The following is a 21,064-nucleotide window of genomic DNA, read 5'->3' as shown; positions in this document are numbered from 1 at the left end:
ACGCTATGTTTCTGGATAAAACATTATGTACATCTATGACATGGACAACATCTTATATACGGAATACAGTCGTTTTTTTTGTTAAGTTACAGGATGTTGTATTACAACCTTCAGGTTTATTTTTTTGGTATCTTTCAAAGATGTTCATTTATAAAGTTCCATTGACCATGAGCTCGGACTAGCAGCAGTAGGTAGAGCACTTGCCTCTTCAGATTTCTCTTTGAAATGTCATGAGTTCGTACTGCCCTTTTTAGAGATTACCCTTACATGTAATTATTTTCTCTTTCAGGATGCACTTTATATTCAACTAAGGGTTACTGCTATGGGCTCTAACATAGCGCTTACTTATGCCAAAATATAGCATATATGGACATGTTGGAACAGAAACACATCTATGTATCCCACAACTATGTATACATTGTGAGTTGGTACATCGATGACGTGTTTCTCATTTGGCTAGGCTACCTGAAAAACTGGGACAATTTCATTCTTTCTTTAATACCATATATTCAGAGGTGAAATTCACACTTGTCAGTTCCAAGGAGATGATACAAGTTGTGGATGCAAAGCTTTACATAGATGGCAACAAGTTGGGTACTGATGTCTATGTAATGCTCACTAACATGAATTATTTACTGGGGTTTGATAGTTGTCTTCTTAGACAGATGATGAAAATCTTTAATATATACACCATATAATCAATTATAGAGAGTTAAAAAAAAATTGTGATGAGCATGTTATTGGAGACAGATTGGAAGGTATGGATAAGAATTTAAGGTTGAGAGGTCATGCTAGTCTTATTTCTTATAGCGTTTGAGTAGAGGGTACTGATAGGGGTTCTTTACTACCTATCTCTCTCTCTCTCTCTCTCTCTCTCTCTCTCTCTCTCTCTCTCTCTCTCTCTCATCTTCTTGTTACATTTAACCTTAGATCTGTGTATAACTGTGCCAACATCCAAAGTCAGTTTGAAATTATAAGAATTTTATAGTGATGTTCTTTCTTTTAACCATTACAGTATAGTACACATTTAGTACATTTACTAACATAGCATATACATCAGCTGAGGAGCTGTATGGGATGTTTAACCAGTTGCGCATTTAGATCAAATATCTGGGATCCAGGGGAGTAATCAATGAGAAATGTCCTGGCACAATTTGCATGTAGATCTAATAAGTCAAATTTTGTAAAGTAGCCCTGCCAGAACATATCTGCTCTCCTGCACATTTTCTGGCCGTAAAACACACATCTTCACTGCTTAGACTATACTCTGTACAAATGACTGAGTCAAGCAGAGAGATATCTGTTAGGTGGCTGCGTTGTATGTCCTTCCTAGTCACATCTGTCAGGAAAACAGGTCTGTATTCAGGAAAAAAAATGCAAAGCTTTCCACTTTAGATGAATTAATCTGTTTGTAAACCTTCTGTCAATACATTTATATTTCATCTGTCACATTCAATGAGTAAACAAAAAGAACAAACATTAGGCCAATGCTTTCTAAGCAGGAAAATATTTTCGGGGAGGACTGGATATCTTCTTTTAGCTTCAAGGTTATTATTGAAAAAGTAATGCAAAAATAATCCAAAGTGCTGCGGCAACATCACATGCGCTTATCTAATTAATTCAATAAAGTGTATCCATAATGGAGAGTCACTGCCCAATGTCACATATAAAGCAATAAATATGTAATAAACAACAAGTAAATACAACTATTAAATATATGTCTATGCCCATGCACAAATTAATATATAATATACAGAATAATATCCTATCTATCTATCTATCTATCTATCTATCTATCTATCTATCTATCTATCTATCTATCTATCTATCTATCTATCTATCTATCTATCTATCTATCTATCTATCTATCTATCTATCCATCTATCTATCTATCTATCTATCTATCTATCTATCTATCTATCTATCTATCTATCTATCTATCTATCTATCTATCTATCTATCTATCTATCTATCATCTATTTTATATATATATTATAATAAGCACATGAAAATCTAATTGATTATACTTAGTTCTATATTTAATATTGGAAAATATAGATACTTTTATAGATATTGATACTTTAGCCTTATAATATAAAACTTTCATCTACATTGAGTTAATACAGAACAGGGTAATCTCTGTAAATATACATTATATATGTCAGACAGAAAAGATGACCAATCATATTGTATTTCTATACGTCTTCAATTTCCCATAATACAGGAACAATGTCTCTCAAAACCAATGCAGAAATCTAAATTCACAATGTCAAGCCAGCAAATTTACTATCTATACACTAAATAATGACATTATCAAACCTTACTGACTCCCTAGCTGCATTCATATGACGGTTTAGATACTACACACAATCACTGATGACACATGTAGAACTTTGTAAAATATTCACTTAAAAATTTTAAGAACCAATAGTGGAAACACTGTACATCAAGACTACTTAGTTATATACAACCCTTGCCATCCATAAATTCTGTTAATATTTTCATACATTAATATCTACACCATATTTATATGACTTCATTTAGCAGCAATCAGTATAAATCAATATTTTACATATTGAATTTTTATACAGATATAGCAGAGCTGAGTCGGTGCAAGCAAGCTGTATTTGTCGTTTGACACAACTTGTGGTTTTCATAGGACTTCAGGTAAAACCACTGCGCTATTTTAATTCAATGAGTTGTCACAAGAGAAACTGATAAATAACAAATTTAGCTCTGCTACATCTGTATATGGGTACGTTTAATGAACACAATGTAAGAATAGGTGAAAATGACAAGATATCATACTGGTCAGTGATTGTACAGATATACCCTCTAAATAAAGTTGTATATACCTGCCAATATAAAGCGTAATATGCACTAAGCAAGATATAGACAAGTCTTGTAGAAATGTCTTTGAAGATAGAATGACACAGCACAGGTCTTACCTTTAATGTGAAGAAAAACAACCAGCTGCAGGAAAAGAATCATTGTAGTTACCATGGTCTAAGACTAGGTAGAAGGCTGATGGACTTGTAGTTATGCTTTCTTAGGATACCTCCCAAGCTACTCTGAGACAGAAAATCCCTGTGCAAGCTTCTCACATTGCAGAGCATGCTCAGATGGATCAGCTCACAGCTACTGAGGCAGATCTTGCGTGGCAAAGTGATGCTCATTACACTGTTCTGTATAATACAGCAAGGGCTGACTTTTGTGTGCTAGATTTACAGCGACACACCGAAATTGAAGCGATTGTACTATGTACATGTTTAGGGTATTTTGTGTGTTTTGGTGTCGGTAGTGAGCGTGCCCACAGTTAATGCTGTCATGGCAATCAGGTATTCTCAGCACTAGACTAGACCTTGAGTTGGCCTCGCATGCCATCTATCAGCTCATGATATAGTGTAATAGTACAGACAGATGTTTTTGTTTTTTTTACTTACATCTTTGCATTGCGTGCTTTTACATTAAGCGGGAGGCATAGGAAGCGAAACAAATGCTTTAATCAATCACAAAACTGCAAAGAGTACAGTTCCGAAAGTCATTGTGTACTTGAAAAGACATAATCATTTGTAGAATTTGTATTCTGGAATTTAACGCCAGTATCACACTTCTATTTAGGATTACCTATATGTTATTTCTCCTTTTCTCTAGTTACGGATGTGGCAAAGTTGAAGTTGTCATTTAACACATTTAGCTTCGTCCGTTGTGCATGGTAATAACGATCTGAGTTACTATAATGTAGGTTGGTTTAATCATGGACCCCATATAACACAGGCAAGGAGTTGTGAGATACTCAGCTCTGCTACATCTGAGACAAAACCTATATAAACCGCAGATTAGAAATGTGTTAGAGATATAACTATGTGTAAAATTAGAGTTTGTAACTGGAATCTCATTTTGGTCGGACAATCTGTAACATCTTGAATAAAGGATTTAAATAAATAATAAGCATTTGATCCAAGTCTGGGACAGTTCAGGTTCTGGTGCTCAGCTTGTGTCGAGTGCAAGTGAAATTATTCCTGTCTCTGACATATGTGAGTACAGAAAGTAAATGGGACATTACATGACATAAAATTGTTTGTATTTTGTTTGTGTTTTCTGTGGAAGTTACATAAATGGAAGGATTTAAGACATGCTCGGCAGCTATGGCATATTTTTTACCCATGGATAATATTCTCTTTGCCATTAATTAACCATTGACTTCAACACTGGCATTAAATCTCTAATCTTAATATATAAGCCCAATGTTTTAGAGGAAGAGCCTTTGAAGGCATTAATAACAATTCGAAAATTTGTTTTGGGCCTGAATCGGTCAAATCGGCCATCCAATTCAATTCGGTCCAAATACATTTTCCGCTATTCGAAAGTGCCCTAATTGCCCTGAATACTCGTGCCTAACCTTCTGATGACTTCTAGGACTTTATCCAGGTTAGATCCAACCCCTTTCAAGCTCTTGCAACATATATGGATAGTGGGAGAGATAACCACAGTGTATTTTGGGAAGACTGCCTGCAAGGCATTATGGGAAAGCCCACTCAAGGTCATGTGATCCTTGTTCTAATTAGTAAAATTGGGGCCGGCGCTGACCAACATCCGTCCTTATGTCGTACATTAATGATTCGACAAATCCAAAACTTTTGGGAAATTCTATCCTAATTCGATTTGTGTAAAATTGATTCACTCATCTTTAGCTCGCATCTTCCTAAATTGACCTCCAATGTACTTGATCGCATCGACCCAAGAACATCAATTTGAACACACGACTTTTGATGTTTGTCACCATTTCTGGGGGCCACAATCTGACAGGAGCCCAATTCCAGTGTTTCAACTCATATTTCCCTCCATCTTATTAGAATTGGTCTTATATAGTAATTTTTTTTATTTACCACCAAAAATCCTGTTACTGTTGGGCTGCATTGACAAATCCAAGCCCCTTCAATAAGAGGGGGGGGGGGCATGAGAAGGAGGATGATGTGGATGAAGTCAGGGACGTAATTAGGAAACACCGGGCCCCGTAGCAAACTTTTGACTGGGCCCCCCTTCCCCTGGGTGCCACACACAGCCACCCTTATAGAAAGTGCCCCACTGTAGATAGTGCCCCCCTGTAGATAGTCCCATACAGCACCCCTGTAGATTGTGCCATACAGCCCCCTCTTTAGATTATGCCATACTGCCCCCCTGTAGACAGTGCTATACAATCCCCCCTGTAGACAGTGTTATGCAGCCCCCCTGTAGACAGTGCTATACAGCCCCCCTGTACAGTGGTATAGAGCCCCCCTGTAGACAGTGCTATACAGCCCCCCCTGCAGACAGTGCTATACAGCCCCCCTATAGACAATGTTATACAGACCCCCTGTAGGCACTTTTATACAACCCCCCTGTAGACAATACTATACAGCCCCCCTATAGACAGTTCTATACAGCCCCCCTGTAGACAGTTCTATACAGCTCTCCCTGTAGACAGTTCTATACAGCCCCCCTGTAGACAGTTCTATACAGCCCCCCTTGTAGACAGTGCACTACAGCCCCCCTTGTAGACAATGATATACAGCCCCGCTGTAGACAATAATATACAGCCCCCCTGTAGACAGTGCTATACAGCCCCCTGTAGACAGTGCTATACAGCCCCCTCATGTAGACAGTGCTATACAGCCCCCATGTAGACAGTGCTATACAGCCCCCCCTGTAGACAGTGCTATACAGCCCCCCTGTAGACAGTGCTATACAGCCCAACCCCTGTAGACAGTGCTATACAGCCCCCCTGTACAGTGGTATAGAGCCCCCCTGTAGACAGTGCTATACAGCCCCCCCCCTGCAGACAGTGCTATACAGCCCCCCTATAGACAATGAAAAAAGGTTCAACCTACAGAGGCGACAAGCCTCATTTACTGTGAGAACTGTGAATCTATGGAATAGTCACCGCAGGAGCTGGTCACAGCAGGGACAGTAGATGGCTTTAATAAAGGCTTAGATCATTTCCTAGAACAAAAAATATTAGCTCCTATGTGTAGAATTTTTTACCTTCCCTTTTCCCATGCCTTTGTTGAACTTAATGGACATGTGTCTTTTTTCAACCGTACTATGTAACTATGTAGTTTAAAAAAAAAAAACTTTTTCCATTTTTTCTCTAAAGCAATGTAGAAAATAAACAAAATTGGTATAGCTGCATCCGTAAAAGTCAGAACTATTACAATACAGCATTATTTAATGCGCACGGTGAACGCCGTAAAAATAAAAAAATATAAAACGCCAGAATCTCTGTTTTTTGGTCAACTTAGCAGTGAAAAAAATGTAATAAAAAGGGATTAAAATGTCATATGTACTAAAAAATAGTACCAATAAAAATAACAGCTCGTGCCGCAAAAAATAAGCCCTCACACCGCTCAATCGACAAACAAATAGAAAAGATTTGGTTTTCAGAATATGGAAAAAAAATAAAAATAATTTCTAACAAATAGTTTTTTCTTTGTAAAAGGAGTAAAACTTAAAAAAACTTATATAAATTTGGTATCACCATAATTGTATTGACCAGCAGAATAAAGTAAATTTGTCATTTTTACAGCAAAGTGAAAGACGTAAAAACAAAATCCAAAAGAAAATGGAGGAATCACAGTTTTTCCCAATTCCACCCCACATAGAATTTTTTTTCAGTTTCCCAGTACATTATATGGTATTTTAAATGGTATCAATAGAAACTAAAACTCCTCCCGCAAAAAAAACAAGCCTTCACACCACTCCATTGACAACAAATAAAAAAGTTATGGCTCATAAGAGGCAGGGAGTGTAAAACGAAAATGAAAAAATTTGAAAATGGCTTGGACTGTAAGTGGTTAATACATTTATACAGATCTATCATGTCCACCCTTAGTCTCTTCTCAAGACTACATAAACTCAATAGCTCATAACTAAGCTCCTCAATGACGCTTATTAGTTTAGTTGGTCTTCTTTGTATTTTTTCCACTTGTAAAGTGGTAATATTATGTCCCTGTTCTGCAGTTTGTACCGCACGGAGAAACATGTAAAACCAAAACTCCCCAAAAAATGGAGGAATCACAGTCTTTTCCAATTCCACCCCACATAGAATTTTTTTCGATTTCCCAGTACATTATATGGTACTTTAACCCCTTCCCGCTCAGCTCAGTACTATTATGTCGAGCACTGAGCTCAGTAAATGTACTGACCTGAGTAAACACTAAGTGTCAGGGAACCATCAAAAAGCGTAGTGAGGTTTAGTGTCAGGGAATTTAGCGTCAGGAATCCATCACCGTAGTTAGATCTAGCGTTAGGGATCCATCACTGTAGTTAGCTTTAGTGTCAGGGAAGCTCGGAATAATCTAGTTAGGTTTAGTGTCAGGCACCCGTAACCGTAGTTAGGCTTAGTGTCAGGGAAGTTCGGAATAATCTAGTTAGGTTTAGCGTCAGAGAAGCTCGGAATAATCTAGTTAGGTTTAGTGTCAGGGAATCGTCGCCGTAGGTAGGCTTAGCATTAGGGAAGTTAAAAAAAATCTAGTTAGGTTTAGTGTTAGGAACCCTCGTCCTAGTTTGTTTTAGTGTAGGGAAGTCCACTCATTCTATAAAAAAAACAACAAAAAATAAATAAATCACGTTTTGGGTAGCATCCTATTGCTTTTAGTCAGGGAATTATATTTTTATTTTACTCTTTTCAAGTTTCCGAACATTTTTTTTTTTTTTGCTGTATACATAATACACGTGTCTAAGCACACAATTTACACGTATCACACATAAATAATAACAAATGTCCCAAAGGTCGTTTCTTGCCTCCAACACAGACTCGTCGGATGGTGAGACTCTTTTTTATTTGTCAACATCCTCACCTAGGAGACGTCCCAGGACCACCACCACAGTTGAAACGCCTGAGAGAAGTGACCCCATCACAGTTGAAGCCCCCGAGCGAAGTGACCCCATATGGACCCCCACACCAGACAATTATGAGCCCCAAATCCTCGAGCATACGGGCAGTCCGGGGATCAAATTTAACACGGCAGGGCTCAGTGAGATGGACTTTTTCAAGTTCTTTTTCACTGATGACTTTATAGAGCTTATAGTCTCCAGCAAATTTATATGCCCAACAATATATTACTAAGAACCCCACATAATTTTATGCCCAAACCCACAGGTGGACCCCTGTAGACGCAGCAGAGTTGGGCAAGTACTGGGGACTTCACTTGAACATGGGGCTTCTGACAAAGCCATCCATTAGGATCTACTGGAGCACAGACATCTTATACCACACCCCGATGTACCGCATGGCCATATCCAGGATGCGTTATGAGGCAATACTTTGCTTCTTACATTATGCTGATAATGAGCAGTGCCCACCCCGAGATTACCCCAGTTTTGACCGTTTGTATAAACTGAGACCCCTATTAGACCATTTCAGTGCCCAGTTTGCCCAAGCATACACCCCTAAGAAGTGTATTTCTATTGATGAGTCCCTGGTACATTTTAAAGGGAGGCTTCAATTTCTCCAGTACCTGTTGAGTAAGAGAGACAGGTACGGCATGAAGATGTATAAGCTGTGCGAGAGTGCATCAGGCTATACTTACAAATTGAGGGTATATGAAGGGAAGGACACCAGTATTCAGCCCCCCGGAATGTCCCCCCCTTACTGGGAGTTAATGCAAAAATTGTGTGGAATTTGGTGCACCCACAGCTGGACCAGGGTTACCACGTCTACCTGGATAATTTTTATACCAGCGTCCCATTCTTCAACTGCCTCGCTTCCAGAAGTACTGTGGCATGCGGCATTGCTAGAAAAAACCTAAGAGGCCTCCCTAAGACTCTGCTTGGGCAAACACTCAGAAGGGGTGAGAGCAGGGCACATTCTAGCAGCAACACATTGTGTGTCAAGTACAAGAGAGATGTCCTTGTATTGATAACAATACATGGCCACACCAGTACCCATGTACCTGTACGAGGTACTAGTACATAGACCCCCAAACCAGTCTGCATCCTGGACTATAATGGGTATATGGGAGGGGTGGACTTGTCAGATCAAGTCCTGAAGCCCTACAGGGCCATGCGGAAATTGAGGGTGTGGTATAAGAAGCTGGCCGTGCACATCATGCTGATAGCATTGTACAATGCGTACATGCTACATCGATGTGCAGGTCAAGAGGGGAACGTTCCTGGAATTTCAAGAGGTGGTTATCAAAAACCTAATCTTTAGGGACCAGGAAGGGGGGGCACCCAGTACTTCTGGATGCGAGGCCACACGCATCGTACCAGGGCAACCCTTTCCAGGAGAAGTTCCCCAAACTGGCAAGAAGGGAAGGAATCCAAAGAGGTGCAGAGTCTGCTCAAAGAGGGGGATAAGGAAGGACACAATATATCAATGTGACACGTGTCCCGAAAAGCAAGGTATCTGTATAAAAGAGTGTTTTAAAATGTAACATACATCTCTTGATTTTTAATTTACCCCAGTTTTATTTACCCTGATGCACTCCGCACAGCTTATCCCCCTAATCTTTCCCTTCTGAGCCCTGCCATGTGCCCATACAGCAGATAACAGCCACATGTAGGGTATTGCCGTACCAAGGAGAACCCACATTACAATTTATGGGGTGTATATCTTCGGTGGCGCATGCTGGGCACAATATATTGGACACTGAAATGGCATAGATATGTAGAAAATTGCAAATCTCACACTGCACCATCTGCTGCGCATTACCTTTTAGACAATACCTGTGAGGTCAAAATGCTAACTACACCTCTAGATGAATGCCTTAAGGGGTGTAAATTTTAAAATGGGGTCACTTCTTGAGGGTTTTAACTGTACTAGTACCTCAGGGGCTTCTGCATTCATGACTTAGCACCAGAAAAGCTCCATTAGGCCAAATGGTGGTCCATCCCTTCTAAGCCCTGCCGTGTGCCCAGGCCGCAGATAACAGCCACATGTAGGGTATTGCCGTACCCAGGAGAACCCACATTACAATTTATGGGGTGTATATCTCCGGTGGCGCATGATGGGCACAATATATTGGACACTGAAATGGCATATATATATATATATATATATATATATATATATATATATATATAAATTTGCAAATCTCATTCTGCACCACCTGCTGCGTATTATCTTTTAAACAATACCTGTGGGGTCAAAATGCTCACTACACCTCTAGATGAATGCCTTAAGGGGTGTAGTTTCCAAAATGGGGTCACTTCTGGTAGGTTTCCATTGCTTTGATACCTCTGGGGCTCTGCAAATGCGACATGGCACCCGAAAACCAATCCAGCAAAATCTGGACTCCAAAGAACACATAGCGCTCCTTTCCTTCTGAGCCCTCCCATGGTCCCAAACGGCAGTTTATCACCACAAATGGGGTATTGCCGCACTCAAGACAAATTGGTCAACAAAATGGGGTATTTTATTCCTTGTCAAAATAAGAATTTTTGAGCCAAAACTACATATTATTGGAAAAAATGTCATTTTTTTTAAATTCACAGCCCAATTCAAATAAATTCTGTGAAAAATATGTGGGGTCTAAATGGTCACAACACCCACAAGACCTCTTCAAACCTGGCATGGTGCCTAAAATATATTCTAATAAAAAAATAGGCCCCAAAATGCACCAGGTTCTTCTTTGCTTCTGGGGCTTGTGTTTTAGTCCACGAGCACAGTAGAGCCACATGAGGGACAATTCTAAAAACTGCAGAATCTGGACAATACATATTTGTTTCTCTGGTAAAACTTTCTGTATTACAGAACAAAATGGATTCAAATTGAATTTCTGCAAAAAAAATGAAATTTGCAAATTTCACCTCCACTTTACTTTAATTCCTGTGAAAAGCCTAAAGGGTTAAGAAACTTTATAAATGCTGTTTTGAATACTTTGAGGGGTCTAGTTTTTAAAATGGTGTGTTTTATGGGGATTATAATACATAGGCCCCCTCAAAGCCACTTCAAAACTGAACTGGTAGCTAAAAAAAAGGCTTTTGAAATTTTCTTGAAAATATGAGAAATTGCTGTTTATCTTCTAAGCCTTATAACGTCCTAGAAAAATAAAATAATGTTCAAAAAATGATGCCAATATAAAGTAGACATATGGGAAATGTTAATAGGTAACTATTTTGTGTGGTATAACCATCTGCCTTACAAGCAGATACATTTAAAATAAAACATATGCAAATTTGTCAAAATTTTCACTACATTTTGCTATTTTTCACAAATAAACACTCAATGTATCGACAAAATTTTACCGCTAACATAAAGCCCAATATGTCACGAGAAAACAGACTCAGAATCGCTTGGTTAGGTCAAAGCATTCCGAAGTTATTGCCACGTAAAGTGAAAAATGTCAGATTTGAAAAATGGGCTCTGAGCCTTAAGGCCCGAACCAGGCTGCATCCTTAAGGGGTTAAGTGGTGCCAATAGAAATTACAACTCCTCCCGCAAAAAAAAAACAAGCCTTAACAACACTCCATTGATGGAAGAATAAAAAAGTTATGGCTCATAGAAGGCGGGGAGTGTAAAACGAAAATGGAAAAAAAAAATGGCTTGGACTGGAAGGGGTTAATACATATATAGATTTATCATGTCCCATCCCCCCTTAGTCTCTTCTTAAGACTACATAAATTCAATAGCTCATAACTAAGCCCCTCCATGCACCTTATTCGTTTAGTTGCTATTTTTTGTATTATTTACAACATCCTTCCTATAAACTAGAGCCCAGAACTGAACTGCATAGTCTAGATAAGACCGCACTAATGCTTTATAAAGTGGTAACATTAAGTCCCTGTCCTGCAGTTACATGCCTCTTTTCATGCATGACAGTATCCTGCTGGCCTATACTAAAGTAGACCCAGATGTTTCTCAATGAGTGACTCGGATTCATAAATTTACATTTATCCACATCGAATCGCGAATCATCGAATTTAACAAGTGGATGTCCAAACACTCAGTGTGTCCAAGTTGACTTGTGATTTATGAACATTTTCCATAGACTGGAAGATAGGTTGGTGTCATCTTTAAAAATTTAAATAGTACTATTAATCCCATCCTCTATATCAATAATAACAAGTTGAATAATAGCAGTCCCAGCACTGAACATTGGGATACATCACCTCAAACTGGGGACAATTCAGAGTAGGAATCATTGACCGTAATTCTCTGAATATGGTCCTTGGGCTGGTTTTCAATCCAATTACAAATTACCGTTACAAACTATAAAGTTACATAGCTAAACTGGAGCAGGTTAAGAATTGGGTGCTCCAAATTTTCCTGTAGATAAGACTGAGGGTATGTTCATACGGTAGCCTCCGTGACGTCTGAAATTACGGAGCTGTTTTCAGGAGAAAACAGCTCCGGAATTTCAGACGTAATGGCATGTGCAGGCACTTTTCGCTGCGTCCATTACGGACGTAATTGGAGCTGTTTTTCCATGGAGTCAATGGAAAACGGCTCCGATTACGTCTCAAGAAGTGACAGGCACTTCTTTGACTCGGGCGTCTTTTTTACGCGCCATCTTTTGACAGCGGTGCGTAAAAAAAATGACCGTCGGCACACAACATCGTAAAACCCATTCAAATGAATGGGCAGATGTTTGCTGCCGCTTTGGAGCCGTATTTTCGGACGTAATTCGGGGCTAAAACGCCCAAATTACGTCCGTATATAGGGTGTGTGAACCCAGCCTAACACCTAATGCACACAGTGGATGGGGCATACAGCGGCACACAGATTACAATATTGTAATGCAGTTCCTTTGTCAGACAGAGTATTCTCCCAATTATATGCCACGATTTGAAGCATGCCACATTTTTTTTGCTCCAAGATTCTCCTGGAATCAATGAGGAAAAAACCTGCATTTCTTCATGTAAAAATTAGAAGTACAGTAAAGCCCATAGAATGTTATGGGTGCTCTATTAGCAAGTTGTGATATGAATCCTGAATACAGTCATGTGCATGAAGTCTAACACAATGTAAGGATATTGGCTCTAATTTTGCATGATAATAAATACTGAGAAAATTTTACATTTTGGCAGTTTAAAAAATTTGACAATTTTGGTGAAAATGCATTCTGGTCATTGGAGTTCAAGAATGGAATTGGTTCTGTTAGCTGCACAAGCTATGAGAAAATAGAGATAAACAGATGGGGGAGTTGAAATTCTGTACAACTTTTCTGTAGATCGGTCAGCAGGCTTTAGCAAGTTTCCTAGTCTATAGTTTTTGTTTATACCATTGGTAGACGAAGGACTACTATAATCTTGCTGATGGGTAGTATATTGTACACTTCTCTGCTAACAATACAGTAGAGTTCAGTGACTCCAAGATCTCATATAATGAAATTCTCTTTCTGCTTAGTTTTATCTTTAAATCTGTGACGTCTCATTCAGTTCAAACTCGACTTTGTTTTTATTTCCCTAGTCAAAGCCATGATGTGCTGCCTGGACAAAAGTAATTATACCTTGTAATTTCCAAAGAGGGGAGATGAAACTTTCCTGGCGTGTTAGCATAACAGACTTAAGCGTGAATGTTTACTAGGGCCACGATGCAGCCAAGATAATTGAGTCATCTCCTCAGATTAAATGAAGATTTAGATGTCTCGACATCTAATTCGAAGCTTGTTGTATACCGAAGCCAAATCTGACCTGTGACTTTATGCCTGTTGTGAAAGATGAGATGTTTTCAGAACAATGTTGGAAATTTAAAGGGTACACCTTAAAATGAGGAAGGTGCTTAAATGCTTTTCCATATTAGAAATTTTTAGCATATCCGCAGGATATGCCACACATGTCTGATAGGTGTGGCTCCCGAATCTGAAGCCACTATCTATCCAGGAGGCCGCTGTCCGCCACATCCCGGTAGAGATTGAATGAGGATGGAGCTGTTCATGTATTTCCACCTCTTTTAATTCAATTCTATGGGTGATATGAGAACAGGCAAGCATAGCTTGCACAGCCACCACTCCAGTCAAACACTGTGTAGATGTGGCGGCCTTCAGGCCACTTTACCGTGTAGTACAGCGGTCAGGGGGCCCTAATTTTTCTGATGGGTAGGGATCCCAGGGGTGGGACTTCTATCAAACAGACATTTATAGCATTTCCTGGGGAAATGCGATAAATGTCTAATGTTGGAAAATCCTTTTAACATGCTCATCTTTAAGCAACCTACATCTTTTAATAATTTTAAATTATAGCTAGAGATACGCGTATCTAAACATTTAATTCAACGCTGTTTCGTCGACTGCAAACATTCATATTACGGAGCCATATTTGCAGCATATATAACAATGAAAGCTGTATTGCTTTAATACAGATACCTGTTTCAGCATCTATTGTTGCCGATGAAGCAAATTTTCAAAGATCTTCTAATTATAACTAGTATTAAAGGGGTTTTCCGGGACTTTTCTATTGATGGCCTATCATTAGGATAGGTCAGCAATATAAAATTTGTGACTTCCAACACCCCCGCCAATCGGCTGACCGTAGAGGCCGTGGCATTCATCTCAATGGCCTTTTCCCAGTTTACAGGCATAGCGCCTTACACTTCCACACTTCCGTAGAGACTGTGTCTGAGATTGCAGTGCCAGTCCCATTCAATTTAATGGAACTGAGCTGCAATCCCACACACAGCCGTTATGGAAGAGTACGGCACTGTGCCTTGTAAACACTGATGAGACCATGGCGACAATGCTGCAGCCCTTCCAGTGAGCTGGTCGGCGGGGGTCGGACCCCCATAGATCTTATATTGATGTCCTATTCTAAGTATAAGTAATCAACATAAGTTCCGGTTCACACTGAGTTTTTTTGCAGGCAGAATAAATCTTTTCGCCAGTTTTTCGCCCGCGACCATTGAAGCTAATGAAGGATCGCTGTCAAAAAATGCCTCGAAAAATTCTCAAATGAGCGCTGCAGTTATTTTCTGATTTCAATGAGAGGTCAAAGTCGAAAACCACGGTAAGAAAGGACATGCTGCTTTTTTTCCCCCCCGCGAGCAGCCAAGAGCCGCCTGGGAAAAAAACGCATTTGCCTCCCATTGGGGGGGGGGGGGAGTGATAACGGCTGTTTTTTGGCGCTGATTCAGACCTGGTTTCCATGTCAAAGTCATCAGCATAAAACTCTATGTGAAGTGACGCTAAAAGTCCTTGAAAACACTTTTAACAATTACACTAGAAATATCATTATAGAAGTATTGATTTTCATTGTTCTGAATTTAAGAAATGTCACTGCATTTTCAAAATATTCATAGACTGTGAAACGTAGTAAATATGGTTTTGGAAAAGTTGAGATTTTAAAGATCAGAAATCATTCAATGTGACAAATATGCAATAATTAGAGTCATACGTTTTCACAACACTGTAGCTGCTATTCTTCAGGCTCTAGATTTCCGCTATCTGCTAAGAATGGGTTCCATGTATATGTTGCCTACTGACCTTAGTCGTGAATGAATATACCTCAAATGTGATTAACTGTTTCAAAAAGTTTTATGCTGTATTGTTGGAGAAATTGGAAGATTTTCAAAGTTTTTAATCATGGGTACTACATCATGGTCTCAAATCCTCCAACTATAAACTTATCCAAGTATGAATTACCTGACGTCTGGAGAATATTTTTGATAAGTTATTTGTTTTTACCATCAAGGCAATTTTTTACTTGAAGGGATTCTACGAAACTAGAAAATAAAGTCTGTTTTTTCATTTCTTCCAGAAACAGCGCCACCTGTGTCTTTTGTATTGCAGCTCAGCTTCTTTTGCTTAAATGTGACTGAGCTGCAACACCAGACAGCCAATTTCTGGAAAAAAAGTGTCTCCTTTTTCTAATTTAAACGAATATTCCCATCTGGGATACTTATGGCATATCCACAACATATGTCATTAATGTGGGTCCCACCTGTACCTATGTTTAGACCAGGTCCCCTGACCCCTGACCCCTGTCCTACCTTCTGCAGTTGTCGCTGGGCTCTGCCGGAAACAGCCGAACACGTTTTGTAATGCTGTTTCCGGAACTTCCATAGAAGTAAATGGGAGTTCGGGAAACAGATTAGCAAAATGAGCTACATTGCTTCCGGAACTCGGGAGCTATGGAAACAGCATAGTTCGCTGTGCTACACTGTTTCTGTAACGCCTATTTAACTCTATGGGAGTTCAGGAAACCGCATAGCAAAATGTGTTCGTCTGTTTCCGGAAAACCCGGCCACCTCGTAACGCAGCATCAGCGGCAAAGGGTGAGGCAGGGATTTGAGGGCACTTCAATGGAAAAAGAAGGCTGCGATACCTGTGAATAGCCGTTACATCCGTGTCGTCGATTCACAGTGAGCACGTACAAATGAAGGGGAAGCAAGCAGCGCTGCACCCCCTTTAAAACAGCTGATCGGCTGGGGTCCTGGGAGTCGGACCCCGACCCATCAGCTATTGATGGCCTAAGGATAGGCCATCAATTTTTAGGGACTGGACAACCCCTTTAAAGGCTATGTACACCTTTGACATCGTTTTTATTTATTTATTTATTTATTTAATAGAATTGTGCATCAGTGGGATTGTTGCAACTTTCTAAATACATTTTACAATTTACTTTTTGCGATGCAACTGCTTTGTATTCTGTATACAGAGCAGTTGTATCGTTTGCTAAGACCTGAATCCGTCAGGTCCGCGGGACTGACAGGTCCAGTGACAACGCACCTGCAATCAATAACATCTAAGTTATGAACGTATATGTGATCGGTAACAGCTCGATCCTGCGTGTCAGAGACACGCAGGACCCGCTGTCACTGAACCCGTTAGTGCCACGGACCTTACAAATACAGGATTCAGTGCAAGATACATCCGCTTTGTATACAGAATACAAAGCAGCTGTATCTCAAAAAGAATTTTTTTTTTTTTCATAAAATGTATATAGGAAGTTGCACCAATTGCACTGATTTACATTTTTGTACATATATATATATATATATATATATATATATATATATATATATATATATATATAAAAGAAGGATAACAATGTCAAAGGTGTACATAGCCTTTAAAGGCTTTTTCTCATGAAGACAACTTTCCATTTAGAGCATACAGTATGGATATCATAGCGGGACCCTCTCTATGAGCGACAGTGGAGAGCCGCAAACAAAGAGTGACAGCTCTGGTGGACCCGGCCTGTTTATTTTTTTGTTATAGTCTGTCAATCATTTCATTGGTCTGTATGTAATACTGAATTTCTAGTGTAGGGTCAAATGTAACGCCAGACACATTTATTTCTAGCAGATTATAGCTGATCGCTTGGGGTTTCTGATGTTAAAATCGTGGGAATTAGCTACTTGCCGGACAAGCTTCATACATGAAAAGAGGTTGTCATGGTAAGACAACCCCTTGTAGCAAAAAGCTGAATTTGACGATGATTGCTGTTCTGAGACTGCTGTCCAGTTAGAATAATAATGAGCACACAATGAAGAATAAATAATTATTTGACAGTTGTATAATTGCATACAGTCTGTTTTTCTTTTTGTTAATGTAAATTTATTAACAAATGAATCCAATTAACATATTGGATTATATTAGTAAATTAGTGTTTGACCCTGTTATTCTCCCAATTTTAGTTTACTGAAGAGTATTCAGATTTAATGCATTTCATTAGCAGACCTGGTTGGGGTCACTATTTTAGATGAGTTGCTGTATTCTGCTATGCTTTATGTAAACCCGAATACTTATGCTGTTTAGCGTCGTAGAAAATTAACCGGAGAGAGGCAGCACAGTCCATTGATCAGTATATGCAGTGTGATTTCTTCACGTCTGTTCATCTGAAGACTAAGTAGATATTACATGGTGCAAATACTTTGTACACAACTATTTCTTGGTATTCACCCTCACGCTGTGATTTAGCCCATAACAGCAGTTCACTTAGAAGACTAAAGATTCTGATGTCCCAACTGGAGCTCATAAGGATCATTAAAAAAAAAAAAAATAATGGAACAGACTATAATTTCGAGCAGAATTGATATACAAAATGAGACAAGTCCACGAGCCATATTGATTTTACATATAAAAGTCACTAATACAGGTTTCTGCTTGTGGACGTGGCTATATGATACAGAGGAGCACTACAAATATAACGCACAATGGCATTTGCAGACTAAAATGTTACACCTACACTTAAAAGTATTTCTACACAGACCAATAATTGGGGGAATGGAATGCTTGTTTTCATATAATTGGGCATTGTAAAATGGGCTAGTGATCAGCCGACAAATTAGCAAATACTTATTTGTCGGCTGATCGCATCTTTCATGCGGTCCTAAGAATCATTGTTGTCGACAGCACATCCCCTTGTGTAAACATTGGATGTGCGACGGCAATGATGCAGACTGTATGGCGCACATGCGATCTTGCTCGACCCTATACAGTTTGATGATTGCTCAAAAAAATGGGCCTAAATGAGCGCCGATCCACGTGTTAGAACATCGAGCGGCACTCATTTACCGGCATAAATCCGCTGGTGTAAAAGGGCGCTTACAGTGTTGTCTTTACATCCTGAGTGAAAACACATGTCATAGATAAGACACAATAGCGGCAGCCAATCACTGGTCACAGCTGTGATGTGCAGTACATACAGGTTACATTACTGAGGATATACAGTTAGGTCCAGAATTATTTGGACAGTGACACAATCTTCATGATTTGGGCTCTGCATGCCACCACATTGGATTTGAGATTAAACAACTGAGATGGAATTGAAGTGTAGACTTTCAGGTTTAATTCAAGGGGTTGAACAAAAATATCCTGTGAAACATTTAGGAATTGCAACCATTTTTCTACACAGCCGCCTCATTTCAGGCACTCAAAAGTAATTGGACAAATTAACATTACCATTACCATACATAAAATGTTTTTTTTTTATACTTTGTAGAGAATCCTTTGCAGGCAATGACTGCCTGAAGTCTGGAACGCATGGACATTACCAAACGCTGGGTTTCCTCCTTTGTGTTGCTTTGCCCGGCCTTTACTGCAGCTTCTTCAGTTATTACTTGTTTGTGGGTCTTCCTGTCTTAAGCAAGTGAAATGCAGCTCGATCAGGTTGAGATCTGGTGATTGTCTTGGCCATTGCAGAATATTCCACTTCTTTGCCTCAAAAAACTCCTGGGTTGCTTTTGCAGTATGTTTTGGGTCATTGTCCATTTGTACTGTGAAGTGACATCCAATCAACCTCTCTGCATATGGTTGAATCTGAGGAGAAAGTATATCCCTGAACACGTCAGAATTCATCCAGCTGCTTCTGTCTTCAGTCACATCATCAATAAACACTAGGGACCCAGTGCCTTTGGCAGCCATGCATGCCCATGCCATCACACTGCCTCCACCATGTTTTACAGAGGATGTGGTGTGCTTTGGATCGTGAGCTGTTCCAAGCCTTCTCCATAATTTCTTCCTCCCATCATTCTGGTACAGGTTGATCTTAGTTTCATGCTGTTCCAGAACTGGGCGGCTTCTTTACATGTTGTTTGGCAAAGTCTAATCTGGCCTTTCTATTTTTGAGGCTGATTAATGTTTTGCATCTTGTGGTGAACCCTCTGTATTTGCTCTCATGAAGTCTTCTCTTTATGGTAGACTTAGATACTGTTACACCTACTTCCAGGAGAGTGTTCTTCACTTGGGGAGATGTTGTGAAGGGGTTTTTCTTCACCATGGAAAGGATTCTGCAATCATCCACCACTGTTGTCTTCTGTGGATGTCCAGGCCTTTTGAAGTTCATGAGATCACCAGTGCGCTCTTTCTTTTTCAAGAATGTACCAAACTGTTGATTTGGCCACTCCTAACATTTGTGCTCTCTCTCTGATGAATTTCTTCATTTTTTCCAGCCTAACGATGGTCTGTTTCACTTGCATTGAGAGCTCCTTTGACCTAATGTTGTGGGTTCACAGCAACAGCTTCCAAATGCAAATGCCACACCTGTAATAAACTCCAGACCTTTTACCTGCTTAATTGATGATGGATTAACGAGGGAATAGCCCATGCAGCCCATTAAACAGCTTTTGAGATAATTGTCCAATTACCTTTGGTCCCTTCAAAAAGAGGCAGCTACATATTAAAGAGCTGTAATTCCTAAACCCTTCCTCAAATTAGGATGTGAATACCCTCAATTTAAAGCTGAGAGTTTGCACTTTAAGCCCATATTGATTATATAACTGTATATTCAATATGTTTCGGTAAACAGCTTTTTTGCTATTTTTAACTGTTTGGGGCCAGTTGAGGGTTATTTTTAGTGGTTTTAAAACCTCTTTAAAGAAATAATCCAGTTATTTCATAATGCTACATTGCTGAGTTCCATTTAGGATGTCAATGATGATACGATGCCAATGTATGAAAATATTTTGTTTAATTAAATTCATCTGACTGCTCCCATGGGTCAAAAGAGAATTTGTTATTTTCTTCTGGATGACATAGCGATTGTTCTAATAAACTAAATTTACCAACATCTGAGTTTACGCTGTTCTTCAGCAGACCCTTTTTTTTTTTAGTTTTTTATTGTACTACTGTAGCAACCTAGTGACCTATGGTCTGACAAAAGGGGAGCAGCAGTTGATATTGTGACAGTACATGCCTCTAACAGTGTTGTGCCTGCTCCAGCACAACCAATCAAGGTGTGAATTTACCTTTTGGGACATTGGGGAGCGGGACTATTTCTGAACCAATCCTAGGATCCGTTGCACTATGGGTTGCTGAGATTGTTTCTTCTCCTTCTAGTTTATTTACACAGGAATCCAGCAGGTTCCAGTTTCGCACACAATAAACAGACAGCAGGTTAGTTGGAAACAGGTGAAATGTCTAAATGCCTGTTGGCAGCACAGTCAGGGCTCTGGATCATGAATATCAAAGAAACAGGCAATTTACAAATTTAGCAGCCAGGCGACAAAAAAGCGAGGATGTCCTTTGAAAAGGGGGGATTGACTTCAAGTGCTCATTCACTACCACAGTGACTAAGGCTTGCCATAACAGAAATGATGCCACTGGAGCACGGTCTGGGTAAGACAGTCAAAATTACCCAAGGTACTTTTTCCACCTTCATCCTGATCACTATATTTTATATGGCATTTGTTTTTATTTTGTTG

The 21,064-nt window shown here is 39.5% G+C and overlaps 1 protein-coding gene across 1 annotated transcript in view; it reads right to left on the bottom strand.

Annotated features, from left to right (window-relative positions):
• RXFP2 (relaxin family peptide receptor 2) overlaps positions 1–3,112 on the bottom strand; it is a 587,658-nt gene extending 584,546 nt beyond the window's left edge. Inside the window, exon 1 of the mRNA XM_075851693.1 lies at positions 2,949–3,112. Coding sequence (XP_075707808.1) covers positions 2,949–3,003 — 55 coding nt within the window. The 5' untranslated portion in view covers positions 3,004–3,112. The remainder of the gene's footprint in view (positions 1–2,948) is intronic.
• Between the last annotated feature and the right edge of the window lie 17,952 nt (positions 3,113–21,064).

Source organism: Rhinoderma darwinii, chromosome 2 (genome assembly GCF_050947455.1).
Source record: "Rhinoderma darwinii isolate aRhiDar2 chromosome 2, aRhiDar2.hap1, whole genome shotgun sequence".
Lineage (NCBI taxonomy): Eukaryota > Metazoa > Chordata > Amphibia > Anura > Rhinodermatidae > Rhinoderma > Rhinoderma darwinii.
This window is presented reverse-complemented; position numbering and strand designations above follow the sequence as displayed.